This window comes from Papio anubis, chromosome 6 (genome assembly GCF_008728515.1).
Source record: "Papio anubis isolate 15944 chromosome 6, Panubis1.0, whole genome shotgun sequence".
Classification (NCBI taxonomy): domain Eukaryota; kingdom Metazoa; phylum Chordata; class Mammalia; order Primates; family Cercopithecidae; genus Papio; species Papio anubis.
The window spans coordinates 162822184-162847750 of NC_044981.1; the positions used below are offsets into that span (position 1 = coordinate 162822184).

At 44.8% G+C, this 25567-nt stretch overlaps 1 protein-coding gene across 1 annotated transcript; it reads right to left on the reverse strand.

The window, feature by feature from the left end:
- Positions 1–1646: 1646 nt before the first annotated feature.
- SFT2D1 (SFT2 domain containing 1) lies at positions 1647–24385 on the reverse strand. The gene is made up of 8 exons (XM_003898391.5): positions 24209–24385; positions 11617–11703; positions 10954–11036; positions 9742–9823; positions 7629–7664; positions 6117–6175; positions 4454–4483; positions 1647–1875 (listed from the first exon to the last, which is right to left on the reverse strand). Exons 1-8 carry the CDS (start codon positions 24269–24271, stop codon positions 1836–1838), a joined length of 480 nt encoding a protein of 159 aa, XP_003898440.3. The 5' UTR covers positions 24272–24385; the 3' UTR covers positions 1647–1835.
- Between the last annotated feature and the right edge of the window lie 1182 nt (positions 24386–25567).

Here is a 25567-nt window from a genome sequence, read left to right on the forward strand (position 1 = left end):
ACTCTGGGGAGGCGGTAGAGCACAACGGGGGCACAGCCTCCGCAGCCCACAAGCTGGCCACACCTGCCCTGCCACGCAGGCTGAGTCACCACGGCAGCTGCGCCTCTGTATGGCGTGGAGACTCGGCCACGCCGCAGGGCTGTGGGCCAGCCCACGGACTAACCAGGCCCCAGACAGAGCTCAGCACAGGACTTCAGATCTTCCTAGTCTCTTCTGCAGACTGACATGTCTTGTCTTTACTCCCATTGTCACCTACTGTCTAAAATAAGATTCTTCTCCAGGCTGCCGCTACTCTCAAACTCCAGCTCCGTCATGTTTTCTGGAGCCCCGTGTCCTCTGTGGCGCTCCACGCAGGCCACGCTGTGCCCCTCCACACCACCCTCTTCTTCTGCCCCTCTGCTCGTCACCCTCCCTGCAGCTGGGTGAGCTGTCCTCCACACGCCCGCCGGGCCCTGTGGACGTCTCTGAAGCCAGTCCCCACACCTCACTGTAACAACTGGGAACACGTCTGTCCCCGTAATCATAAAGTCTTTGAGGACAAGGACATCTGTTGCATCTTCCTTGAGCACCAAGCACAGTGTCCGCCCCCTCACCAGAACTCACTCTTTTCCTGCACCTTCTTTTCCAAGCGTATGCCTGACTTCCAGGGTCCTAAGGCCTGACCCTGGCTCCCTGCCAGCTTCGTCTCCCTCCCCACAATGCTACTCCTGGACTTCAGCCACACCTAACGACCTGAACAACAACTACAAGGTCCAGCCACCACCAACCTGAGGCACAGAGGCTCCCTTCTGCCCATCTGCCTGCTGCCCCTCAAGGACACCCCCCCAGTTCTCCTCTAAGCTGACTGTGCAGAAAGTGATGCTCCCATTACCTTGCTGTACTCTCTTTATTAACTGTCCCTACCCTGGACAGACACAGGGCTGCCTTCCCTCCTGCTGGCACCACCACATCATGCTGGCACCCGCCTATCTGCCTCTCCCTGGCAACTGAGACCAGGACAGCAGGTGGGAGACCTGTGGGAAGGAGGAGGGCGCTGGGTAGTTCTCCTCCCTCTCTGCTTCTCCTCCAGCCTGGGGTGAAGGTAGCTTCCTGCTGCCATTACTGTCTGGTGGCCTGACTTCTCCTGACACCTTCACAGCCAATGCCGCCTCACCTCCTCCCCCTGCACTTCCTGGAATGGGCTCTGCTGTCAGTCCCATTACCTCTCACAATCTGTACTTAGCAGTATTATTTAGGGGAGACTGTATCTTACTCATTTTTCTACCAAAAGACTGTAGAGTGCCTAAATACTGAATTGAGTCACTTAAAATATTATAAATTTGATTCAGAAAATGTTATTTTTCCAAGGATGGGTTTATTTCAAAATTGTAAAGATTTATATATTATTTTTATTACATATAGTAAGCAATTTTTAGCTTAAAATAAAAAGTTTCACATTTAAAGTAAAAAAAAAAAAAAAAAGTCTTAAAAATGCAGACATTTTTTAAAAGCCAAAAAAGTTGAATTATCTTGCAGCACAGGTCTACCCTTAAATATTCACATTTCAAAGCTGTTTTGAAAAGATTTAAAAATTGGCTAAAAATAATTTACGACTGGCAGTGATTAAAAATCTCCTTTGGAAAAGCGTATTAATGACACATAATGAATTTAAAGTTACAAGCATTTAACGGTTTAATCAAGCATGTATTTTTTACCAGTATACAAAATGAGACTTAGTACAAAACGGTCTTCAACTGTCACTTCAGTTGTTTCTGCAGTATTTTATGGGGAAAAGCAAACTTCACCAAACACAGAGTATCAACATTCGAGTGCTCTTTTCCACGAGTTTCTGATTTTCAACTTAGGAGAGAAGAACAGCATTTAATAACTGCATCCCTGGTGGAAAAAAGAGGGAAAAAAACAGAATATAATATTCCTCAAAAGCAAAGTTGTAGAACATGTTCCTGCTAAATCACCGTTTTTAACAGAACTCAGTGGATGCTCCAGCACACTTTCTGATTAACAAAAACTTTGTTCAGTATGATTTAAGATTAAGAGCTGAGACGTGAAAACATTTTGCTAACTTTTGACATGGTATTTAAGAAATTTTTACTGGCATATACACTGATCTCAATACAAAGAAATAAGTTTAAATACCAAAAATAACCTAACAGAAGATCTAACTTTTTTCTTTTTGAGACAGGTTCTTGCTCTGTCTTCCAGGCTAAGTGCAGTGGCGTGAGCAGATCCTCCCACCTCAGCCTCCCAAGGAACTGGGACTGTAGAGCACGCCACCATGCTAATTTTTTTTTTTTTTTTTTTGGTAGACACAGGGTCTTGCTCTGATGCCCAGACTGGTCTCAAACTCCTGGGCTCAAGCCATCCAACCCGTCTCAACCTCCCAAAATGCTGGGATTACAGGCATGAGCCACCACATCCGGCACAAAGATTTAATTTTTTAAAAGAACTAGGCTAGGCAAGGTGGCTCATGCCTGTAAGGCGGGTGGATCACTTGAGGTCAGGAGTTCGAGACCAGCCTGGCCAACGTGGTGAAACCCCATCTCTACTAAAAAATACAAAAACTAGCTGGGCATGGCAGCATGTGCCTGTAATCCCAGCTACTCAGGAGGCTAAGCCAGGAGAATCTCTTGAACCCGGGAGGCAGAGGTTGCAGAAAGCGGAGATCAGCCATTGCACTCCAGCCTGGGTGACAAAATGAGACTCCATCTCAAAAAAAAAAAAAAAAAAGACGAATGAACTGAGTTTTAATGAACTGAGTTTTAAAAGTGTAATGTTTATAACTGAATCCTCAGAATTGAAAAAAGATTAAAGTGTGACCTTTCATATTTTTTTCCAAAACTGTTATTACTTGATACTTTCATTAAAAAAGCTTTCACCTAGGCCATTAAAAATATCCACTAATAAAATTCTTATAGGCAAAATCTGTACATTGCTTATTGCTCTCAAGTGCAGGATCCTAAGTGTCTGGAGAGGCTGGTCATTTTCTCGAAGTCCTGCCATCTCTTCAGAGCCTCTTGTATGGGACACCATGTCTAGAGGTCCTTTCCTCGGCACCAAGAAGTACTGGAGGTCTCCTTGCTCTAAAGCTCCTAGGCATGGTAAATTACCCGTGCACACTCCTGGTTAAGCAGTTTTCTCACCTGCAGCTTTGTTTTGCTTTTTCTCCTTATAAGTATCTATCAGAAAGAATCATACATTTGAAATGGAATAAAAATAAAATTTCTACCAATTTGCTTCGTTGTTCGTATTAATCAGACAATTTTGCTGTTTTTAAATATAGAACATATCTTTGAATTTCACAAACAGGCAAAGCTGTGCCTCACCAGAATCTTTTTCTAAATCGATCAGATTTAAAATTGGAACTCGTTTTGTTTTCTCCTCCACGGCTAAATAAATACATTTCTCTGGAAAAATATTTTAAAATGCCAGTTACCTCTTGACATACAACTGTTTTTGCTGACTAAAAATAAGCATTTATGTGCAAGCCCTCATTTTCCCAGTAACTTCCTTTTTTATTGAGATGGAGTCTGGCTCTGTCATCTAGGCTGGAGTGCAGGGGCACGAACTTGGCTCACTGCAAACTCTGCCTCCAACCTCTGCCTCCTGGGTTCAAGTGATTCTCCCACCTCAGCCTCCCGAGTAGCTGGGATTACAGGCGCGCACACCATGCCCAGCTAATTCTGTATTTTTTAGTAGGAATGAGGTTTTGCCATGTTGGCCAGGCTGGTCTTGAACTCCTGACCTCAAGTGATCCTCCCAAACTGCTAGGATTACAGGCGTAAGCCACCGCACCCAGCCGTAACTTCCTTTTTTTAAGTAGAATTTGTTTTCCTGGAGTCTCTGTGTCCTATTTTCTGAACTCCTAAAGCCACGGGAGGGTCCAGAATCTCATCCACATTCCCTACTGCATGCCAGGCAGCAGGGCGGGAGGATACTCCCCACACAGCTGCTCCATGCCACCAAAATGTTTCCACACAGACTTTAGCATGGCAAGCTTCTCTTCATCTCATTGAAAACATGTCTACTGCCGGGTGCGGTGGCTCCACGGTTGTAATCCCAGCACTTTGGGAGGCCAAGGCGGTCGGATCACAAAGTCAGGAGCCTGAGACCATCCTGGACAACATGGTGAAAACCCGTCTCTACTAAAATACAAAAAAAAAAATTAGCCGGGCATGGTAGTACGCGCCTGTAGTCCCAGCTACTTAGGAGGCTGAGGCGGGGGAATCTTGAACCTGAGAGTCAGAGATTTCAGTGAGCCGAAATCGCACCACTGCACTCCAGCCTGGCGACAGAGCGAGACTCCATCTCAAAAAAAAAAAATTCATTTCCTTTCAGGAAATTAAGATCAACCAAAAAAAGTGTTTAAATAGTATTTTTATGTAAAAATTACTTAAATTCATATATTTGCGTGAAGATAAGAACCAGAAACAAGACAGAATTCAAACAAGCTCACCTTGCATATGGGATGTACGACAGGCTATACCTGCAAGAAATATTCAAGCATGTTGAATCTTCATCTGAATGATGGTTTTTCTTTATGCCAAAAGGCCATGTCTAACTTTATAATAAACACAGCACCATGAGACTGTACAGTGGTTCTCAAAGTGTGACCCTGACCAGCAGTGAGAGTATCATCTGGGAACTTGTTAAAAATGTAAATTATTAGGCCCTATCCTAAACCTCCTAAATCACAAGCTTGCTTTAACAAGCAACCTGCACTTTAAACAAACTTTCTAGGTGATTCTGGTGCATGCTGAAGTCTGAGCTTCTTATAATAAAATAGAAACTGTACCAAAACTGATATTTATAGTCTCCTTTAGGGATAAATCAATTATTAGGTACAAATTAGGCAATAAAAGGCAAAATACTAGAGAAAATAACCAAGAGACTAAATTTATGTTTCTTCACATATCAATGAAAAAGAGTAAGGAACATTATATGGTTAATTTGAGATATAAAGAGAATTGCATTTAACATTCATCTATGTTTCACCTGTCAGTGGAAAGAGGGCCAAAAGAAAGGTGATCCCAAACTGGGTAACATCGAGTAAGAGGAATGTAAAATGGCAAAACCAGGAAACAAACATTAGGAAGCAAGCAAGAGCTGCTCTGAAGTAAAAGGAAAAGGAAAAGCACTCTTGACTAACACGGAAGAGCGCAGGAGCTGTATGTAGGGCACGTTTAATCAACCGCCCGGGTATTTATGGCCTTTATGCTGATGAACTCTTACAGTACGAGCCACAAAAAGGCTAAGAGGAGGAGAGTCTGAGCAGGAACCAGAGCATGACTGAATATTCACAAAAGTGGAGTGGGAAAGGCAGTGCAGGTGAAGCATCTCTGATCTGAAATGCTTGGGACTAGAAATGTGTTGGATACTGGATTTTTCTGGATTTTTGGAATATTTGCATTACATTTACTGGTTATCAACCAAATCTGAGCATCATGTTAGCGTTCAAGAAGTTTCGGATTTTGGGCTGGGCATGGTGCCTCTCACACTTGTAATCCCAGCTACCTGAGAGGCTGAGGCACAAGAATCACTTGAAACCGGGAGGGAGAGGTTGCAGTGAGCCAAGATAATGCCACTGTACTCCAGCCTGGGTGACAGAGTGAGACTGTCTCAAAAAAAAAAAAAGAAAGAAGTTTGGATCCCGAAGCATTTTGGATTTGGGATGCTCAACCAGTAACTTCAGAAGTATTTAATCACTGCCAATTCAGAAGACATCTCCAGATATCACAGGGCCACGCAGTCAACATTAAGATAAATTCCAGCTTGTATTTATCCAGCAATAGAGTGGATAATGCAGGGAAACTCATCTTCCCTTGGTCTCACCCTGTGATTTGGTCTCACTTTTATGTTTTCACATGGCATCATCTACTTTTCTTATTTCTTTCTCACATTAGTAAAAAGCAGAACATATCACTACGTAACTACACGAGCACAGCACCCCATACTTCTCCCTAACAGTACCACTGAGCCACGCTGTCAACTCCAACAGGACTCATCCCAGACCTCCCCTCCTCTGAGCCTGCAGGGCCTGTCTGGCTCCGAAACACCAGACGAAATGCTTGTCACATCTCAGGCAATTTTAACATTTACTAGGATAAGGAAAGACTTACCAGGTCATTGACAAGAACTGCAATATGCAGAATAACACGGCCAGTCCCTTCTTATGCCACTAATAGCAGCAAAAACAGAGGAATTATGAGTTTCAAAGTTTTAAAACAGCTTTCCCAATCAAACTTAATTCTTCTCTTTCAAAAATGTAGATGGCTCCACTTATCTTCTTTATTAAATTTTAGTGTGATAAATTTAAGATACAGTTGATCTGAAACTTTAGAATCCATAAAATAATTTCCTTTCTAAAACTATATCCATTAATTTAAATATTGCAAAATATGTGACTTTAAATAAATGTTACTGAAACAATCGTGCATAGGCTGAAAACATTAAACTTTTAAAGGTGGTTAGGTCTTTAAAGTCAATGTTAACTTATAGAATCAACATTTAAAATCCCACTGAGATCTGTATGCCCCATGTGAAATTTACTTATTTTACTCATGCCTATTTGCTCCCTGAGTGACATTTTGAAGGAAAATTGTATTTTATTGTGATCTTCAGGAATAATATAATCAGTTTCCATGGTTGTTTTAAAAGATCTATTTTGAGAATTCCTTGTCCATCAGCGCTTTTTTATTTATTTATCTTCAATCTACTGTTCATAAGTAAACAGGCAATTCCAAAACCAAAAATCAATGTTCTATAGAGATGTGCAAGAATATTATTTTATCATTAAGAAATAACATGTAAATCAATCTCATATAACTAAAGTTCTGTCCTTACATCACCAAAATAAAAAAAAACCTGGAATATTTCTGATAGAATAGGTCTAAACTATCTACCCTTTATTCTTTAAAATGGGACTTTTCTTGTTGATAGTTCAAGAACTGCTTCAAACCCTTTTGGGAAATAGGTTGAGTACAATAGAAAAATATGATGTAGAATCAGGAAGTCAAAAAGGAAACGGAATTGTAACATTGTGACTTCTTTAAAGGCTAGTGAAGAGCTGTTAACCTTCTCCACAGGGTAGGAGGAGGATTTCAGTTCCTCTGTCTCTCTGTTGTTACTATCTGTGTTTTCTGGCCTTCTCCATTGGTTTTACACCTTGCTACTTGCAGCGCACTTGCCTCACCACTGCAGAGTCACAGTGCACCCCTGCAGCAGCATGAGGGAGAGAGCACAGCCCCTGAGCGAGGGCCCCTCACCACACAGGGCACTGTCAGAGGAGCCAACCGGGCCCACAAGCAGGTGAGCTCTCAGGCACACGTGTGTGTTTATTAACGACCTCTATGCTGTAGACAGCAGCATCTATGGCACATTTAGCCACTAGCTGGATGGGTGAGCAAGTGTGCACATGTGGGTTTACTGACTACCTCTACGCTGTAGACAGTAGAATCTATGGCACTTTTAGCCACTAGCTGGATGATAACATGTCAAATTTTAGGAATACCTAATCTTTAGAGAGTTTTAAAAAAACCAGATGAGCTATTTTAAGATAACGGTGTGATGACACTTCAGCTGCGGAGGGGGCACACAGTTAACTGAAAGCCAGTAGGGCTGGCATCACTTACCCAAAGAGCAGCACACAGGGTAAATATGAAACACAACTACAAGGGAAGAAAGAGTAGATTATAAATTTGAGATCCTTTCAAAAGCCTAATAGAAATGCATAAACTATTCTACATTCATTTGCATAGGTAATATACTATAGAACAAAAGTAAGAATACAGCTGACTAGTTTTATTTACATTTTCTGTAAGTATTACTTTAAAGTCTACAACTGCAATATTCCTTGGCAAATTGGAAGCACCTGATAATTTACTCTGTTAAGTAAACTGAAAGATGATCATTCCTCATCCCTGTGAAAGCAAGTAGGCACAGGAGTGAACATGAGAGGTGGGCGGTGTGGTGTTGGAAAGACCTAAAGAGATCCCAGCTCTGACGCCTGCTATCTGAGGGTCCTTGGTGAAGTCAGTGGACTTGTCTAAACCTGTTTTCTTCTCTTTAAAATGAGGAGAGTTCCTCCCTACATGCTTTAAAGGGCTGTTGTAATGAATAAGGTAGAGTGCATCCATGATGGGCTTGAGCTAGAAGCTGGCACGTGCAAGGCTCTACGTGACAGAGCCTCTTTACCACCATTACTAGGCATGATCTTATGTGGGCAGCAAATCAAACCAATCAAAGTGCTCCACCTTGGGAAATGTCTTATATGTTCAAACGCTCCCACATTCTCTCAATTTGATGTGTATTTTTGTAAGGTACAGTATGTTACTGAAAAGGCTGAGGGATAAGTGCCAGGATTTCTTAAATAAAACTAATCTAACTAAAATCTTCGTGGAATATAAACTACTTATATTCTAACAGTGAAATATAATTTCTTCGTAAGCTAAAGTTAAATGTTTATATGTATGTTGTTACATATGCTATTATAGGAAATTCAAAATAACTGGATTATAAAAGTAAGAAAATACGAAGTTGAATAAAGACATACAAATAAAGCTAAAAATGATTCCTCTAGTGAGGAGATGGGAGAAGACTGCCAGGCAGATTAGAGTTAACAAACATTTCCTTGTAAATTAACATAGGTTAGCTGTGTTTGGAAAGCTCATGTTAATAGTTATAATGGTGATATTTAAATCCTTTAAATATCATAAATGCTTGAAGGCAAAAGAAATCCACAAGAGACACAGACCAGGTGAGTTAGGCGACAGAGGCAGGATGGAGAAGAGATTTGGGTCCCCCTCCTGCCCACAATACACGAAACGATGAACAGCTCAACACCCGGCATGTGTGAGAATGGAAACAACCTTTCTACCCAAAGCGTAAACTCTAATCTACCGACCACCCGGGCTCAAGAAAACAAGAGCGATGACCTGAGAGCTGTGGACAGAACCCACAATGTAATGGAAGGCACATTTAAAGATACTGTTACGGGAGCCATATTGTTAGAATGTGTCAAGTCGGCACACAGGGAAGGGACAAAAGTCAGATGACAAATGATGCTAAATCTCCCTAAGAATATTCTAAGGACACAGAAGTATGGTGTCTATGGAGGGTGTTATGGAGGGTGTCTACGCCCACCCTCCAAAGGGTACAAACTAACAATCCCTTATGAAACCATCGGCAGGGCTTAAAAATGAAAGCACACTCGGCTCTAGGGTTCATTTAAATACACAGCTACACCATTCCATATACACAACAGAAGCAGGCTTTACCCAGCCAGTAGTCTTAGATAATACTGTACCATCTGAACTCTGTAACACACAGAACATAATTTTTTATTTTTTTCTTTTTTAGACAGAGCTTCACTCTTGTTGGCCAGGCTGGAGTGCAATGGCGCGATCTTGGCTCACTGCAACCTCCGCCTCCCACGTTCAAGCAATTCTCCTATCTCAGCCTCCCAAGTAGCTGGGATTACAGGCACATGCCACCACGCCGGGCTAATTTTTGTATTTTTAGTAGAGACGGGGTTTCATCATATTGGTCAGCTTGGTCTTGACCTCCTGCCCTCAGGTGATCCGGCCTCCTAAAGTGCTGGGGTTACAGGTGTGAGCCACCGTGCCCGGCCAGATATAATTATTACATCCAGCACAAGAAGTATACATACCTAAGAAGAGACAATTATTCATAAAATAACAGTGCAAATACTTCAATAAAAGTTTTAAAAATGCACTATTTACTTACGAGCATAATAATTGTTGCAAGCAATCTTGTTGTTTCAAACATTTTCTTCAGTTGCTTCACAGGTCCCATTAAAAAGCATGTACTGTTTGAAACAAACAAAGTTTAACTGAGGTACAGGTCTACTAATTGATCTGGCTATGCAAAAATAAACTGCTTTTTTAAAAAAGAAACCCTGTTGGTTTATTTAGTTAACATCTCTCACTAAATCTGTTTTATTTTTTCCTTGACTTTATAAAGAAACTTCACAACTATTCCACTAGACATGCTATGGTCTAGGTGTCACACCATGGTGTGAAGGTGTCCTCTTCCAAATGTAGGTGTCCTCAGCGTGGTAGTGTGAAGACCGGATTAGGCTGTGAGAACTCCTCTGAAAGGGATCAGAGGCACTTGGAGGAGAGGCTGCCCAGGGGTTGCTCTTTTCTGCCCTGGGAGGACACGGGGATCTTCCCCTTGGGGGATGCATCCATCAGCAGGAAACTCAGCCTGCCAGTGCCTTAACCTTGGACTTCAAGCCTCCAACTGTGAGAAAAATTTCTCTTCTTCCTAAGTCACCCAGTCTACAGTATTCTGTTACTGCAGCACAAAAGGGACTAAGACAAATAACCACCCAAGGATGAGTCAAAGGTTCTCCAAGAGGGAGTCTCACACTCCCAATCTAAAGTAGCCCTCAGTCACTACTGCCACACCCTGTTTTAATTCTCTGCACAGCACCAACGCCATCCCATCTTTCTCTGGCTTATGATGTGAACATCTTCATTAAAATGTAAGCTCCACAAGAGCAAGGCCTAGAGTGCAGCAGCTCCAAGCCTGGGCTCCGGAGCCCACTGTCTGCAGGATTCCCACCTCAGCCATGATTTAGGTTCACTGCCACGGGCAGCACTGACCCCCCTGCTCTGTGCTATTATCTCCGGCTATAAACGGGGATGATAATACTGCCTACCTCACAAGCTCGCCGTAATACATATAAAACACTCAGAACAGTCCCACACAGTAAGTGCCCCACAAAGGCTGGCTATTCCTAGCACTAATACCGTCTGTTATGGGAGACGGTATGTAGCAGCAGTCAATACATATTTACTTAATACATGTAAATCTTGTGGCTGAATTTACAATATGTACAGAGCTACATAAACATCCTACTGGGAAAGTGCTCATTAGAAAGGTAAATTTGGTAGCAAGAGCAAACCAGATATTTTGAGAAGCCAAACGTACCTGGCTAACGCAGCAAGATTGCCGAGGGTATAAAACACTGCAAAAAGCTTTATGCCGCCCGGAAGCCACAGCAATCCAGTTCCCTAAGTTAAGATATTACAGTTATTTAAAAATAATTTTACGATTTTAATGGTTAAAATATAAACGTGCTACTGCAGTAATACAATACCAATATTATGTAAATACAAATGTTTAAATACAAATCTGCTTGTAGACAGTCTAGTCTGATTACACAGAAAAAACAGTTAATTTTCAATGTTATACACTAACTTGAATCTTCTTCCTATTTGCACTAGCATATATAAATGAGCCATAACAACACTTTCTTTGTGCTTATCAGTAAATCTCAGTCTATTTAAGTTAAATATTCACGCTAAATGGCAAGTATGAAAAGGTAATAAACATCTAGATTACTGATTTTCCAGATCTTTTAACACGCTGATAAATTTTTCTTAAATTACTTCAACTATCCACAAAACTCCCCAAAATATTAATTTCTACGTATTTTCATTGATCTCTACCCCTTTATTTCAGTTCAATAAATACGTTCCACCAAAATAGTTTAACAGGGATTTAGTAAAGGACATTCATTTTTGGTACTAAATGGAATTATTAGTCTAATACAAAATAAAAATTATTAAACAATATAAAGCCTTAACTCACAAGAATAGAAAAGAAAATGCCACATACGAAGCAGATGGCAAACCATTTCAATCTGGTGTTGAAACTAAGGGATGAGGCATCCAGGACCTTAATAAAAAAATGGGAAAATTTAGAATATAATCTTAATTCACCACCAATCTGATTCTTTATCCTAAATTAAAGCAAAGTTTTAACACACAGTCTAAATCATTTATTTTGCATATCACAGTGTCGTTTAAGAATACTAAGATTCCACGGTTGTTACGAGTAATATGACCATGGTCTGGGTAGCAGATGATGCTAAGGAATAACCATTAATTTTGCTAAGTCTGATAATATGTTTCACAAAAGTCCTTATCTGTTAGGGACAGCCAATATACACTGATATGGATAAAATGACATATGAGATATATTATAAAATATACAAAGATTAAAAAAATACGGGGGGCAGATACACAGGCCAGGCAAAACACTGAAACTGCTGGGGCTGGGAAAGAGTTCACAGGTTCATGACTGGTTCTCTCAGCCTCTGTAGGATGAATTCCTTAGGCTCCCAGATGCAGAGTCTGAGGAGATACTTAGGCAGGAACTGCTCTCAGAAGCCTTTAAGAAGTGAGGGAAGTGGAATAGAGAAGCGGAAGGAACCAAGCAAGGACATGGTTTCACCCAGAGTGCAGGGTGGGCCCGCAGTGTCAACGCACTGCACTGCCAAGTCCTGCTGTGAGGCAGAGGCTGGCCTTCTAGACGCCACCTACCTTCGGCCGGTCATTGGCTGCAGGCCAGGGGTGGAGTGGGGTGACTGCACCCCATAGAGGGTAGAGGATGCTGGCCACCTACAGGAGGCAGCCTGAGCAGCCCCAGCAGAGACCATCACAGCACACACCAGACGGTGCCCATTCTAAGCTCTTTCAATCCAAGCCATGAAAGCTTTGGGCCCCTCCTCCACCACTGTAAAAACGTACTGTGAAATGACCATTTATTCTAGAGCAACAGCATTCCTACATAGCACGCAAATTCTAGCCAAATTACGTGGGGAAAAGAGTAGAAATTACTGTGTCTACTTTCTACAGTATGATAACCCAGCAACAGTAGGTGCAATAAACACACTCAGATTACTAATTATACTATTAAAACACACTTTCCCAGTAAGGCTAAAAAAAAAGTACATCGACAGCAGCTGTACAAGAAACTAGAAACACACAGTAAGGATTTATATTCCAAAATTTAAATTTCTAATTTATACTACCACATCCACTTAAAAATAAGACTACATGCTTATATTTTCAAGAATAATGAAAAATAAGAGAAAGTTCCATATGCAACAGCTCAAAATACATTTTGGTTACATTCCTTACCTCAAGAGATTAATCTGTGAATCCTTATGTAGCATGAAAAGCAGATAAAAATAACTAAGTATTCTGTAATGAAACATATATCACTCTTTAACACATTTTAAATGTTTTTTACGTTTTGTTTTAATTCACAGACATTCTTGTTTCCAGCAATGTCATCTGTTTACGGCAAAACTAAACACTTGATTTTAAACAAAGAGTCAACTTGCCTATAAAAACATCTAAATTTCATTCTTACTGATCAGGAAGAATCCGAATACACACTAAGTATATTTTAACTACGCAGGCCAGAATAAACTGGAAAGACTGAACTACACAGTAAATGATCTGCTAAAAAAAAAAAAAAAGGAGACATGTTCATTAGCTTGATTTAACCATCCCACAAAGTATACATGTCAAAACATCGCGCTGTACACAATAAATGTATACAATTTTTATTTGTCAATTGAAAATGGAAAGAATAAACTAGTGATTTCTAAAGGTTAGTGTGAGTCCACAATGATGTGAGGATTTAGTGAGAGGAAAAAGCATCCATTTTTCCTTCTTTTACAAGTTCAAATCACCCCATTGTTCACAAGTTCAACGCTGGTTTTCAATAGCCAGTTTTTCTCTCAGCAATGAAACAGCATGGTTATTTGTATAAAAGTAGGTATTTTTTCCTCTTATTGCCATCTTCCATGTACTGATCTTTAAAACAAAACAGCATGACAAATTATTTCCATTTGTAAACATGGAATATTCAATCCATAAGCAAATGATTTGTCTCAAGTCTTGCAAATTGTCCAGGATACAGAAACAAATACAGATTTCCTAACTGCTAACTGGGAAAACTGCGAAATGCTTCAACATGAAAGAAAACCTGGCAGTGCATCTTCCAACTAGGAGACAGAAGGAACCCTCACATCTGCTTATCACAAGCATTATTTTTGAGACGGAGTCTCTGTTGCTCAGGCGTGATCTCAGCTCAAAGCAACCTCTGCCTCCCACAGTCAAGTGATTCTCCTACCTCAGCCTCCCAATTAGCTGGGACTACAGGTCCACGCCACCATGCCTAATTCTTTGTATTTTTAGTAGAAATGGGGTTTCACTATATTGGCCAGGCTGGTCTCAAACTCCTGACCTCATGTGATCACCCACCTCAGTCTCCCAAAGTGCTGGGATTATAGGCATGAGCCACAGCACCCAGCCTGTTTACCATAAGCATTTATGTGCTGCTTAATTTTACCACCAATCAGGAGCAATCCCACCAAAACCAGCAACTTTGTTAATCTCTTAGTCTTAGAAAAGAAATAAAATTGCCACCTCTTTCTCTCCCAAAACCACCATCAATCATTTTACTTACCTGTTACCACAGGAAGGGGAAGCCAAGAGAATACAGGCCCTTCAGCAGGGACTGCTCTCCCTATTCCCCCCACAGTAAACACAGCACTGCTTGCAACTAGAACTTCATTAATTTTTTTAAAAAGCAGGTGAGAAACATAACAGAGGAAAATGTAGTCCTAGCAGCAACAACACGAAGGCTGAATGAGTGGCTCCCACTGCACAGCCGAAACCCACCCCTTCAGGTGATGGAGAAGCGGAGGAACAGTTCTAACCCATGCAGCGCCAGGAAACAGCACAGCTGGAAGGACCTGAGCCTTGCCCCTGGGCTTCTGCCATCTAAACACAGAAAACACTTGTGGCTTTCCACTAATGATGACACTGAACCCAGTATTCCTCCCACTCCTTTTTCAAAACACCAGTAGGTATAAAAAGACAAACTTGCGCAGACAAGTGAGAAAAAGACACAGGCATCTGCAGACCCTCAGGCCCATTCCAGGTGGAACTGCCCGCTCCCCCAGTCGCCTGCTCCCCACACCGGCTGCTGCGGTCCACACTTTAGAGAGCCACTCTTTCCTCCTCCTTATTCAGGACTCTTGATCAGGGGGCCGACCCAGATCCTTGCAGCATCTGGCATGGTTTCCACGTCCACATGGGCAGCCTGGCCTTTCTGTTTCTCATTCCCTAATCTCCACTGGCATTTCCCCTCCAGTCCGTGACCCAGCCCAGGGCAGTTGTTCTATCCGAAATTACACCATCGCCAAATTTCCGGCTGCTGCTCTCCGACCGCAGCAGGCTGGTTCCTTGGCTCCCACTGTGCTGACTCCTTGGCCTCCTGAACACCTCATCCTGCCCTTCTCCTTTTTTTCAGTGGCTTCGACAGGACATTCCAAATCCCCTTCCGCTGCCTTCACCTGGTAGCATCCCACCAGAGTGCAGCTTTCCCTCCTCCAGGAGGTGCTGAGCTGAGCTCTGCTGGGTGAAGTCAGGCACAGGGCAGGGGGGTCCTGAGCCGGTCCTCATCAGCAGCCCACGGCCTGCACACTGCTACCTGGCAATCTAAGGCTTCTTGCTTTATCTCAACGTGCATTTTACTCTAACCCACTTCGAACCTCCACTTCCTGCCCCACGCTTCCATTCTTAGCAGACAACTTCCCCTACTTCACACACAGAAACCCAAAGTCATCAGTGGGAACTCCCTCACCTTCCTGCTGCTACAAAACCACCAAACCCACCCAGTAAGAACACCCATGCTCTCGTCCTTTCCTGGTTCCCGCAGAGCTGAGATCCACCTGTCCACCCTGCTTTACACCCAACCCCTGACCTGCTCAGGGAATTTATGCTAGTGGGCTTTTTCCTCTAGTGAATGTGTTCTCACTCTCTGAAACTGCGTCCATCAACTTTTAAATATGCTGAAACCCTTTCCATCTTAAACAGAAAGCGTACTTGACTTCAGCTTCCAGCCTCTGTACACTCACACCTTCATTCATCCATCCATCCATCCATCCATCCACTGACTGGCTCAATACTTACTGAGTGCCGCTATGTGCCTGTTCTAAGTGCTGGGTAACGGATCTAGCTCCTGATTAAAAATCTATGTGCTGGCTGCTACAACAAAAATACCATAGGCCAGGCACTGTGGCTCATGCCTGTAATCCTGGCACTTTGGGAGGCTGAGGCAGGTGGATCGCTTGAACCCAGTTCAAGACCAGCCTGGGCAACATGGCAAGACTCCCATCTCTGCAAAAAATACAAAAATTAGCCAGGTATGGGGGCACACACCTGTGGTGCCAGGTACTTGGGAGACTGAGGTGGGAGGATCACCTGAGCCCGAGAGTCAGAGGTTGCAGTGAGCCGAGATCACACCACTGCACGCCAGTCTAGGTCAGTCTCCCAAAGAGCCCAAACAGCTGCGGAAGCTCGTCATTGGAGGGCTGAGCTTTGACACAACTGCTGAGAACCTGAGAAGCCAATCTGAGCAATGGGGAAAGCTCATGGACTGTGTGGTCATGAGATCCAAGCACCTAGCACTCTGGGGGCTTTGGCTTTGTCCTGTATGCCACTGTGAAGGAGGTGGATGCGCCATGAATGCAAGGCCACACGAGGTGGATGAAGAGCTGTGGAACCAAAGAGCTGTCTCAAGAGAAGATTCTCAAAGACCAGGTCCCCAGCTAACTGTGAAAAAGGTATTTGTTGGTGGCATTAAAGAAGACACTGAAGAACATCGCCTAAGAGATCTTGAACAGTGTGGAAAAACTGAAGTGACTGAAATCATGACTGACAGAGGGAGTGCCAAGAAAAGGGGCTATGCTTTCGTAGCCTTTGACAACCAGGACTGTGCACAAGACTGTCACCCAGAAATACCACACTGTGTATGGCCACAACTGTGAAGTGAGGGAAGTCCTGTGAAGGCAAGAGACGGCTAGTGCGTCATCCAGCCAAAGAGGTCGAAGGGCCTCTGGAAACTTTGGTGGCGGTTGTGGAGGTGGTTTTGGTGGGAATGACAACTTCGGTCATGGAGGAAACTTCAGTGGTCGTGATGGCTTTGGTGGCAGCTGTCCACAGCCGTGGCGGTGGATACAGTGACAGCAGGGATGGCTGTAATGGATTTCGTAATGATGGAATCAATTCTGGAGATGGCAGAAGCTCCAGTGATTTGGCAATTACCGTCTTCAAATTTTGGACCTATAAAGGGAGGAAACTTTGGAGGCAGAAGCTCTGGCCCCTATGGTGGTGGAGAACAATACTTTGCCAAACTTTACAATACTTTACAAAACCGAGGTGGCTACAGTGGTTCCAGTAGCAGCAGTAGCCATGCACTGGCAGAAGATTTTAACCCATTTAGCCCTGAGGTTGTATTTTTCTGAATTTGAAAAATCAGACCTTGGCGATGACCTTGAACAGGAGAATATAAATATCTCCCACATGCTTAGCGTTCCAATAATGGAACACCAGGCATAAATAGGTTCAAAAAACCAAGGTGGCTATGGTGGTTCCAGTAGCAGCAGTAGCCATGGCACTGGCAGAAGATTTTAATCACTGCCAGGAAACAAAGCTTAGTAGGAGAGGAGAGCCAGAGAAGCGACAGGGAAGCTACAGGTTACAAGAGATTTGTGAACTCAGCCAGCCAAGCACAGTGGTGGCAGAGCCCAGCTGCTACGAAGATACGTTTTAGACAACACTCAAGTGTATGAGCAAAAAACTCCAGGACTGTATTTGTGACTAATTTTATTAACAGGTTATTTTAGTTTCTGTTCTGTGGAAAGTACCAAGCATTCCAACAAAGGGTTTTAATGTAAATTTTTTTTTTTTTGCACTCATGCTGTTCGACACTGAATAAATGTGTCTTTTTTAAAAACATGCTGTGTAAAGTTAGTCTCCTCTGAAGCCATCTCGCTAAATTTGCCCCAAGAGTGTGAAGTCAGAATTCCTTCAGGGTGATGCCAGGTTCTACCTGGAAATTATTCACAGTCTGCTTGGGTGGGGAAGCCATTGTCTTCAGTAAGCTCGGTGTAGCTGAACTGACAGTTACTGCTGTGACCTGAAGTTCACCACTAAAGGGGATCACCCAAGCAAAATCACAGAATTATCAGTTATAAAAACGATTGTTGGCCGGGCGCAGTGGCTCACGCCTGTAATCCCAGCACTTTGGGAGGCCGAGGCATGTGGATCGCGAGGTCATGAGATCGAGACCATCCTGGCTAACATGGTGAAACCCCGTCTCTCCAAAAACAAAAAACAAAAAAATTAGCCGGGCGCAGTGGCGGGTGACTGTAGTCCCAGCTACTCGGGAGGCTGAGGCAGGAGAATGGCGTGAATCCGGGGGGCAGAGCTTGCAGTGAGCCGAGATCACACCACTGTGCTCCAGCCTGGGCAACAGAGCGAGACTTGGTCTCAGAGAGAAAAAAGATTGTTGGCACATCCCATGCAATATATCTAAACTGAATAATGGTACTAGATAACATTATAGATGGGAATGAAGCTTGTATATCATCCATAATTGTATGTAGCTAATAAAACTATTTAATTCTCTTAAAAAAAAAAAAACACTGTGGACTGGGGAGCCTATAAACAACAGACACTTATTTCTCACAGTTCTAGAGACTGGAAGTCCATGATTAAGCAGATTCGGCGTCTGGTGAGGCATCTCTGGTTCACAGATGACACCTTCTGAGTCCTCACACAGCGGAAAGGGCAATGCGTCCTTTATTTCCTCAACTTCCCAGGCTCAAGCAATCCTCCCACCGCAGCCTCCCATGTAGCTGGGACCACAGGCACACACCATCACGCTCAACTAATTTTTAAATTTTTTGTAGAGACGGGGTCTCGCCATGATGCCCAGACTGGTCTTGAACTCCTTGGCCCAAGCAATCCTCCTGCCTCAGGCTTCCAAAGTGCTGGGATTATAGTCATGAGCCACTGCATGTGGCCTGGGACCTCTTTATTAGGGCATGAAACCCATTCCTAATCACACCCCAAAGGCCCCTCCTCTTCATACCATCACACTGGGGATTAAGGGGGACACAGACATTCAGACCACAGCACTGTGAGTGATTCTGGGGCTGGCCACAGGCAATTACACAGGCTTTACCTGGCAGGCCTCCCAGGGAAAGCTCCCTCTGCACGCCATACTCGGAACACAGTGCAGACTTGGGGCAGTGCAGCCCCTGGGGAGGTGCAGTCAAGGTCCCAGGCCTTTCGGCCCCCACACTTTTTCATGTAGTTCCCTTCCTAGCCCAGTGCCTTCTTTCCCAGGAATCTCTGATGTCGTGGGAGTGGACAGGACCCCCGGCTGGCACACGCCTGGCAGTGGTTGGGAAGTTCACCTTGACCATTCTAGCTTCACATGCCTCACCTGGCTGAAACCCTGCAGACACAAGTCACTTCCCTGTCCTTAATTCCAAGGGACATTTTCGAGACATCAGTATCCTTTCCAACTCAACAGCACAGGACACTTTGGCACTCCCTCCTGCTTGCAATGTTCTCTTCAACTCCCACATCCCACAGGCTCTCCTGACTGTCCTCCCGCCTCACTGGCTGCTCCTGCTGGGGGTCTCCTCTGCCACCTGAGCTCCCTCTACCTGGAAAGACAGTTTCCTCCCTGTGTTTCTCTACACTCTCCCACTACCCACCTCACCCACACCCACTATGGGAACAGTGAGGGAAGTAGATAAGGTAGGTATATTTACAATCTTCTAAGTGGGAGAGGCAGAGAGAGCTTAAATTGTATATTAGGCAATTTTCTCTTATTATCATCCTCCACGTGGTGATGTTTGAAGTGAAACATGATAAATTAATGCCATTTGTAAATATGAAATACTCAGTCAACACGCAAATGGACTTGTCTCAACCCGTGTGCTATGGTCTGAGTGTTTGCTGAAATCCTCAGCCCCATGGTGATGGTACTGGAAGATGGCCCTTCAGGAGATGATCAGGTCATGGGGGTGGAGTCCTCATCAATGGGATCCATGCCCTAATAAGACGAGAAAGAGACTAAAGCTGTCTGTTCTCTGCCATGTCAAGATGTAAACAGAGGCAACACTGTGACACCAGGAAGCAGGAGGGGCCTCACCAAGAACCCATGAGCACACCTTGATCTCTGACTTCCGGCCTCCAAACCCGTAAGAAATAAATTTCTGTTGCTTACAAATCACCAAGTCTAAGGTATTTTGTTACAGCAGGCTGAATGGACTAAGACATCTCACAAAGTGTCAGCAGGGGTTAGTAGGGGCTCCCACAAGAGAACTCTGTAGAATGTTCCTGCCATTCTTGTCATCTAACTCCCAACAAGTACCTTATGCCAATGCCCTCACCTCTCCTTGGTAGTTACCCAAATCCAAACAACTCACTCCTCTGTTTGTTCAACAAGTAGTTATGAACAGCTATTAGACGTCAGGTACTTGGTAGGTTCTACATACACAGAAGGGAATAAGACAGAACGTAGTGCACTTACATTCAGATGGGGGGAAATGGGCAATAAACTAATAAGGCAGGTTCTACTAAGGACATAAATAGGGGCAGCGTAACTGGGTCAGGAAGGGCCTCTCTAAAGAGGTGACCAAATAAAGACATCAGGAAGTGACCAATCCAACTCTGAAAAGAGCCAGGAAGGGGCATTCCAGAAAAAAGAAATGCAATGCCAAGTCTCCCAGGCAGAAGAAAATGGCTCCAACTGAGGAGGAGAAAGAGGGCCGGGCAATGCAAGCACTGGGGAGAGGGTAGGGAGGCAGGCCAACAAGCAGTGAAGGGCTGAGAGGCCAAGGGAGGGATCTGGATTTTATTCAGGTGCTGCAGGAAGTCACCGAAGGATGTGATCAAGGGAGGAATACGATCAACTCTAAGATCTGGCTCAACATCTCTCCCTCCTTGACTTCTTCCCAGACATCTCAAAAGAGGTGTCCCAGAACTCTGGCTACCGTGCCTCTCCCCTGGGCTCAAAGCACCTCCACAGGAGGGCGACGCAGCCTGGATGTCAGCATGCTCCCCCATGACCTTCACTGCCTCGCCCAACTCCTCAACTGGCCTAGAACCATCCCTGTGAAGACCCAATTCCAACGTGCCCACCATCCTGGTTACGTCCTGCTGCACAAGAAGGGCAACACTCTCAGGTCATCCCTCACCCCATTCAGGTCTGTGCACCTTTAATCCCATCTCGTCTCCTACCCATCTCCAAAAACTAACAGCAAACCTCCCTATGTCCTCACCCTCTTCTCTGAGGATCCTCTCACCTTCCTGCTAGGTTTGAAATTTAGTCTCCAGGGCCAGGGCTCTCCCCTACGAATTCTGCACCACTTGGACAGCAGTGAGCCAGGTGTCTTCCCTCCTCACTGCCACTTCCTGCCCCTTCCTCCTCCCTAGAGACACTTGCTTTCCAAGTCACTCCTCAATAGCCCCCTAGCAACAATCCCCTCTTGCCTGCACCATAATTTTCCCCTTTCCTGGATCATTCCCAAAGCACAGAAACATCCAGTATTTTCCTTGGGAAAATGACATGTTCCCCAACCTCACTGCATCCTTCAACTACCACCCACTTCTTTGCTCCACAGGAAAAATCACTGAGATGGCCATACTGACTCCATCTTCTTTCTATTCTCCCCTGACTTCAATCAGGCCTCTGTCCCCATCCAGCCACCAAGACTGCTCTCGTGGAAGTGACAACTGATAACCTCCACAGGTAACCTGCTCTTAACTTCTGAAACCCATTAACAATACTGGGTCCCCTCCCCTTCCTAAAGCACTCTCTTCCCTCACTTTCTGGGGCACCCTTCTCTCTGGGTTCTCCTCCTCCTCCTCTCGCCGATCCTCTCAGCTGTCTTTGCTGGCTGCTACTCATCCTCTAAACCTCTACACACCAGAGAAAACCAGAGGTCAAACCTTGGATCTCATCTGTTTTCTACTTGACGATCTCATCTCTCTCCTATTTCCTCCCACAAACTCTACAGCCTTATGTCCAACTGCTTTCCTGACATCTCCACTTGGATGTTACCTGGATCTCAGACCTCACATCCACACTGAAATGATTTTCCTCCCTGAACCTGCTCCTCCCACATTCACTTAATGGCAACTCCACTTCTCAAGATGCTTAGGTCGAACGCATGAGGCATCCTTGCCTCCTCTCACTCACACATCCAATCCGTCAACAGTGAGGCCTGCTGGCTGCACACTCAGACCATTTACAGAATCTGATCACTTTTTTGTTTTTTAAACAGGCTTTTTCGCTTTTTAAACCACTTGTATCACTGATTCGAGCCACAGTCATCTCTTGCCAGGACAACTGTACTTGTCTCCAGCCCAGTCTCTGGGCTTCTAACCTTGCCTCTACAGTTTGTTCTCCACAAAGCAGCCAGAGTGATCCTTTAAAATCCAAGTCGGTCACACCACCACTCTGCTCAAAACCCAAAGGCTTCCTATCACACTCAGAGTAAAGCTAAAATCCTTTCCATGGCCTATGAGAACCCCCACAATTGAAAATCCCCCTTCCTGTCTCACCTTCTCTCCTACAATTGTCCCTCTTCTCTGCCCCGCTGCTAGAGCCCCTCTGGCCTCCTTACTGGCCCTGAACATGCTGACCACACTCCACTCGGGACTCTGTATCTGCTGGGCCCTCTGCCTTGGAGGCCCTTATTCACAGGACGCTCAGACATCCCAGCAGCTCTTCTGAGCTTTGCACACATGGCTCCCTGGCACGAAGGCCTTATCTAATACGGCAACCTCAACCTCCTCAATCTGCTCTGACTTTTTCTGTGGCTGTCTGACACATTATACACTTACTTGTTTATTCATTGTTTCCTCCAATTAAAATTTAAGTTCCATGTGAAGGAGGTATTTGCACTGGTCACTTGTTATTAACACGTGCATCTTGAACAATGTCAAACATATGCAGGAACTTGAATATTTGTTAATGAATGATCACCTCCTCTGAACTCGCAGCACTTGTCTATACAGCCAGTCACTCTAATCTTTGATTACTTCTCCACGTATCTTTTCTCCCCTCTAGACAGTGGGCTCAAGATAAGTGATATTACCTTCGCATCTCCAAAGTTTAGAGTAGCACGGTCCAATAGAATTTTCTGCAATGCAAATGTTCTATATCTTCACTGTTCAATACACTAGCCTTTAACCACATGTGTCTACAGAACATGTGAAATGTGGTTGCTGTGACTAAGGAACTGAATGTTAAATTTTATTTAATTTTAATTAATTTAAATTTAATTGCTCCAGGCACTGTGGCTCAAGCCTGTCATTCCAACACTTTGGGAGGTCAACGTGGGCGGATCACTTGAGGTCAGGAGTTCGAGCCCAGCCGGACCAACATGGGGAAAGCCCCATCTCTACTAAAAATACAAAATAATTAGCAGGGTGTGGTGGCAGGTGCCTGTAATCCCAGCTACTCAGGAGGCTGAGGCAGGAGAATTGCTTGAATCTGGGAGGTAGAGGTTGCAGTGAGTCGAGATCGCACTACTGCACTCCAGCCTGGGCGACAAAGCAAGACTCTATCTCAAAAAAAAAAAAAAAAAAAATTAATTGGCCACATGTGGCTGTGGTAATGTACAGAGTTACAGAGCGCAATGAGAACAGATACTTGTCTTACACTCTCTGAACCCAAAACTCTAGCCCAGAACTCTGCCCACAAGAAGTGCTGAGTATAATGACAAGGAAGTCAGGAAGAGACAAACAGAAGAGCCTTATGAAACACAATTTTAAATGTCCAACTTCTGTGACAGCGCACAATAATATGCAATATAATCTCAAGCAATAACAAAAATACCTATACCGCAGTTCCTGCTCCACTGCTACTTCGAACCTTCTTACCTTCTCGCTGGTAAGGCGCAGACACAAGGGCTTTTATTAAGAAAGGAAAAAAAATTCTTACCAGGGCTCACTGCCTTAACAGAAAATGTTTAATTCAATATAATTTCACTTATCAATGTCCTGTTTATTTTTCCTCCAGTCTCCCTATTTCCAAAAGACCAACCTCCTACACACACACACACAGTACCTCCTTTACCTCCAGAGACAAACAGATGCAACAAGCTTTAGGTCTCGGCTCACTGCAGCTCGCAGGATAAATGCCCTGCATAGCTACTTACGCTGCATAGCCCGAGGCCAAACCCCGCACTAGGCTCAGAAAACCAAATAGGGTGTGGGAGCGATGGATTATTTGGGAGAGCGAGGGCAGGCGTTGGTGGGTTCCTGAGAGTCAGAGACCAGATGGAAGAGTTGGAGGGTGGGTCTCAAAGGGGGTTTAAGTAGATCCCATGGAAAACAGGAAGGTTCTCAAATTCTCCCCAGGAAGCAGACGGAGCCCTCCTAAATCAACCCGCCGAGCAGAGGAGGCCCAGACCCCCGGCCTCGCACCCACCCCACCCGCTCGGCCGGTCCTCACTGCGGCCGGGGCCGGCGGGCAGCCCCGGGACTGGACGAGGGAGCGGGTTTGCTACCTGCGTGGTCAGGCCCTGCTCCTCGTCGTCCTGGCCGCTCAGGACCCGCCGCAGCTTCTCCATGGCCCCGTTCCAGGGCCGTAGCGCCCGGCACTCTGTTGCCGGCCCCTGACGCCCACCAGGAAACCCCGAACCCGAATCCCACAGAGCAGCCGGAAGTCCGGTCCCGCACACTTCCGGCTCGTCAGCGCTGCCAGGGCGGCCGCCGTAGCAATGCGCGCATGCTCACCAGCGTTTCCTTCTGGCCTGGACGTGGTCGGTGAAGTCTGCGTAGTGGCAGGTGATGGTGGGGCTGTCCCTTCCCACTGTCCGCGAGGTGCGGGGTGGCAACGCGCGGGGACACAGCGTGGGTATGGGCCCCCTGCCCACAGCTGGCGCACAGCCATGAAGGTAGACCTGACCGGGGCACGACCAGTGAACCCTGCAGACCCGGCGTCCTCCGGACCCCGCGAGGGGCCCTGCTGGGCGGGTCCGCGGCCCCGAATGCGCCTTTCCTCGCCGGGAATCGGGGAGCGGAGGGCTTCTGGGGGCAGGTGGCCGTGCTCCGACGAGCGCCCTGCCACCCACGAGAGGGCTCTGGGGGCGTCGCCAGCCCTCCCAGCTGGGTCTCCTCATCCGGAGACACAAACGCCTGCCTCAGGATTAAAGCGAGGAACTGTATTTCAGACCGTCTCAGGAGAAGTAGCAGGAGGCTGCCTCACTCTTTTGCCCTTGTGAGAGCTGTTTCTTTACTCAGTTCCCTGGTCAGCTAGGAGTTTGTAAGAGTGAAATCTTATAAAAGGAATAGCTAATGCAACCCATTTTTCTAGTTTTGCGTAAACAGACCATTGAACAAGTGTTCACTGTTCTCCGGCTGGTGCTGGGTGAACAAACACTAACAGGGGGAAGCGGCATTTTTTTCTCTCATTTTCCACCATGCTAAGAAAGGAGATTAAAAATCAGGGCTGCCTAATATGGGCTCCAGAAGTCATTAAGTGATAGGTTTTGCTCTGTTTGCTTCTAGGCTTGGTAAGATGGTAATGAGAATGTCTATTATTTTGTTTAACTACTTTGCCCACTCTATTTCCTCCCTAAAATCTTTCAATTATAAAGTGGATCCTCAAAAAGGTTTATTGTCCATCCTACTGCCTCAGTAGAGATTTTATCTAAACTCAATTAGATGAAAACAAATACCACAGGAACCTTAGGAAAGCAAGTCGCGCCTTCTTGTGATAAAAGTCTTAATGCTCAGCATCCTTATCCTTTAGGCAGAAGATACTTCTATGTGGCCTATTCATACTAACATGTCAAGTCTTATCCTTATGTCCTTAACTTTAAAAGGTCAGAAAGTAGATTGTAAAATCTATAGAAAACTCTATG

Coding starts and splice junctions, on each gene's coding strand:
- SFT2D1 (XM_003898391.5), bottom strand. CDS start 24,271: ATGGAGAAGCTGCGGCGGGTCCTGAGCGGCCAGGACGACGAGGAGCAG. Junction 7,665..9,741: donor TTGCAACAATTATTATGCTC/GTAAGTAAATAG, acceptor CTTCCCTTGTAG/TTGTGTTTCATATTTACCCT. Junction 4,484..6,116: donor CAGTTCTTGTCAATGACCTG/GTAAGTCTTTCC, acceptor TATTTCTTGCAG/GTATAGCCTGTCGTACATCC.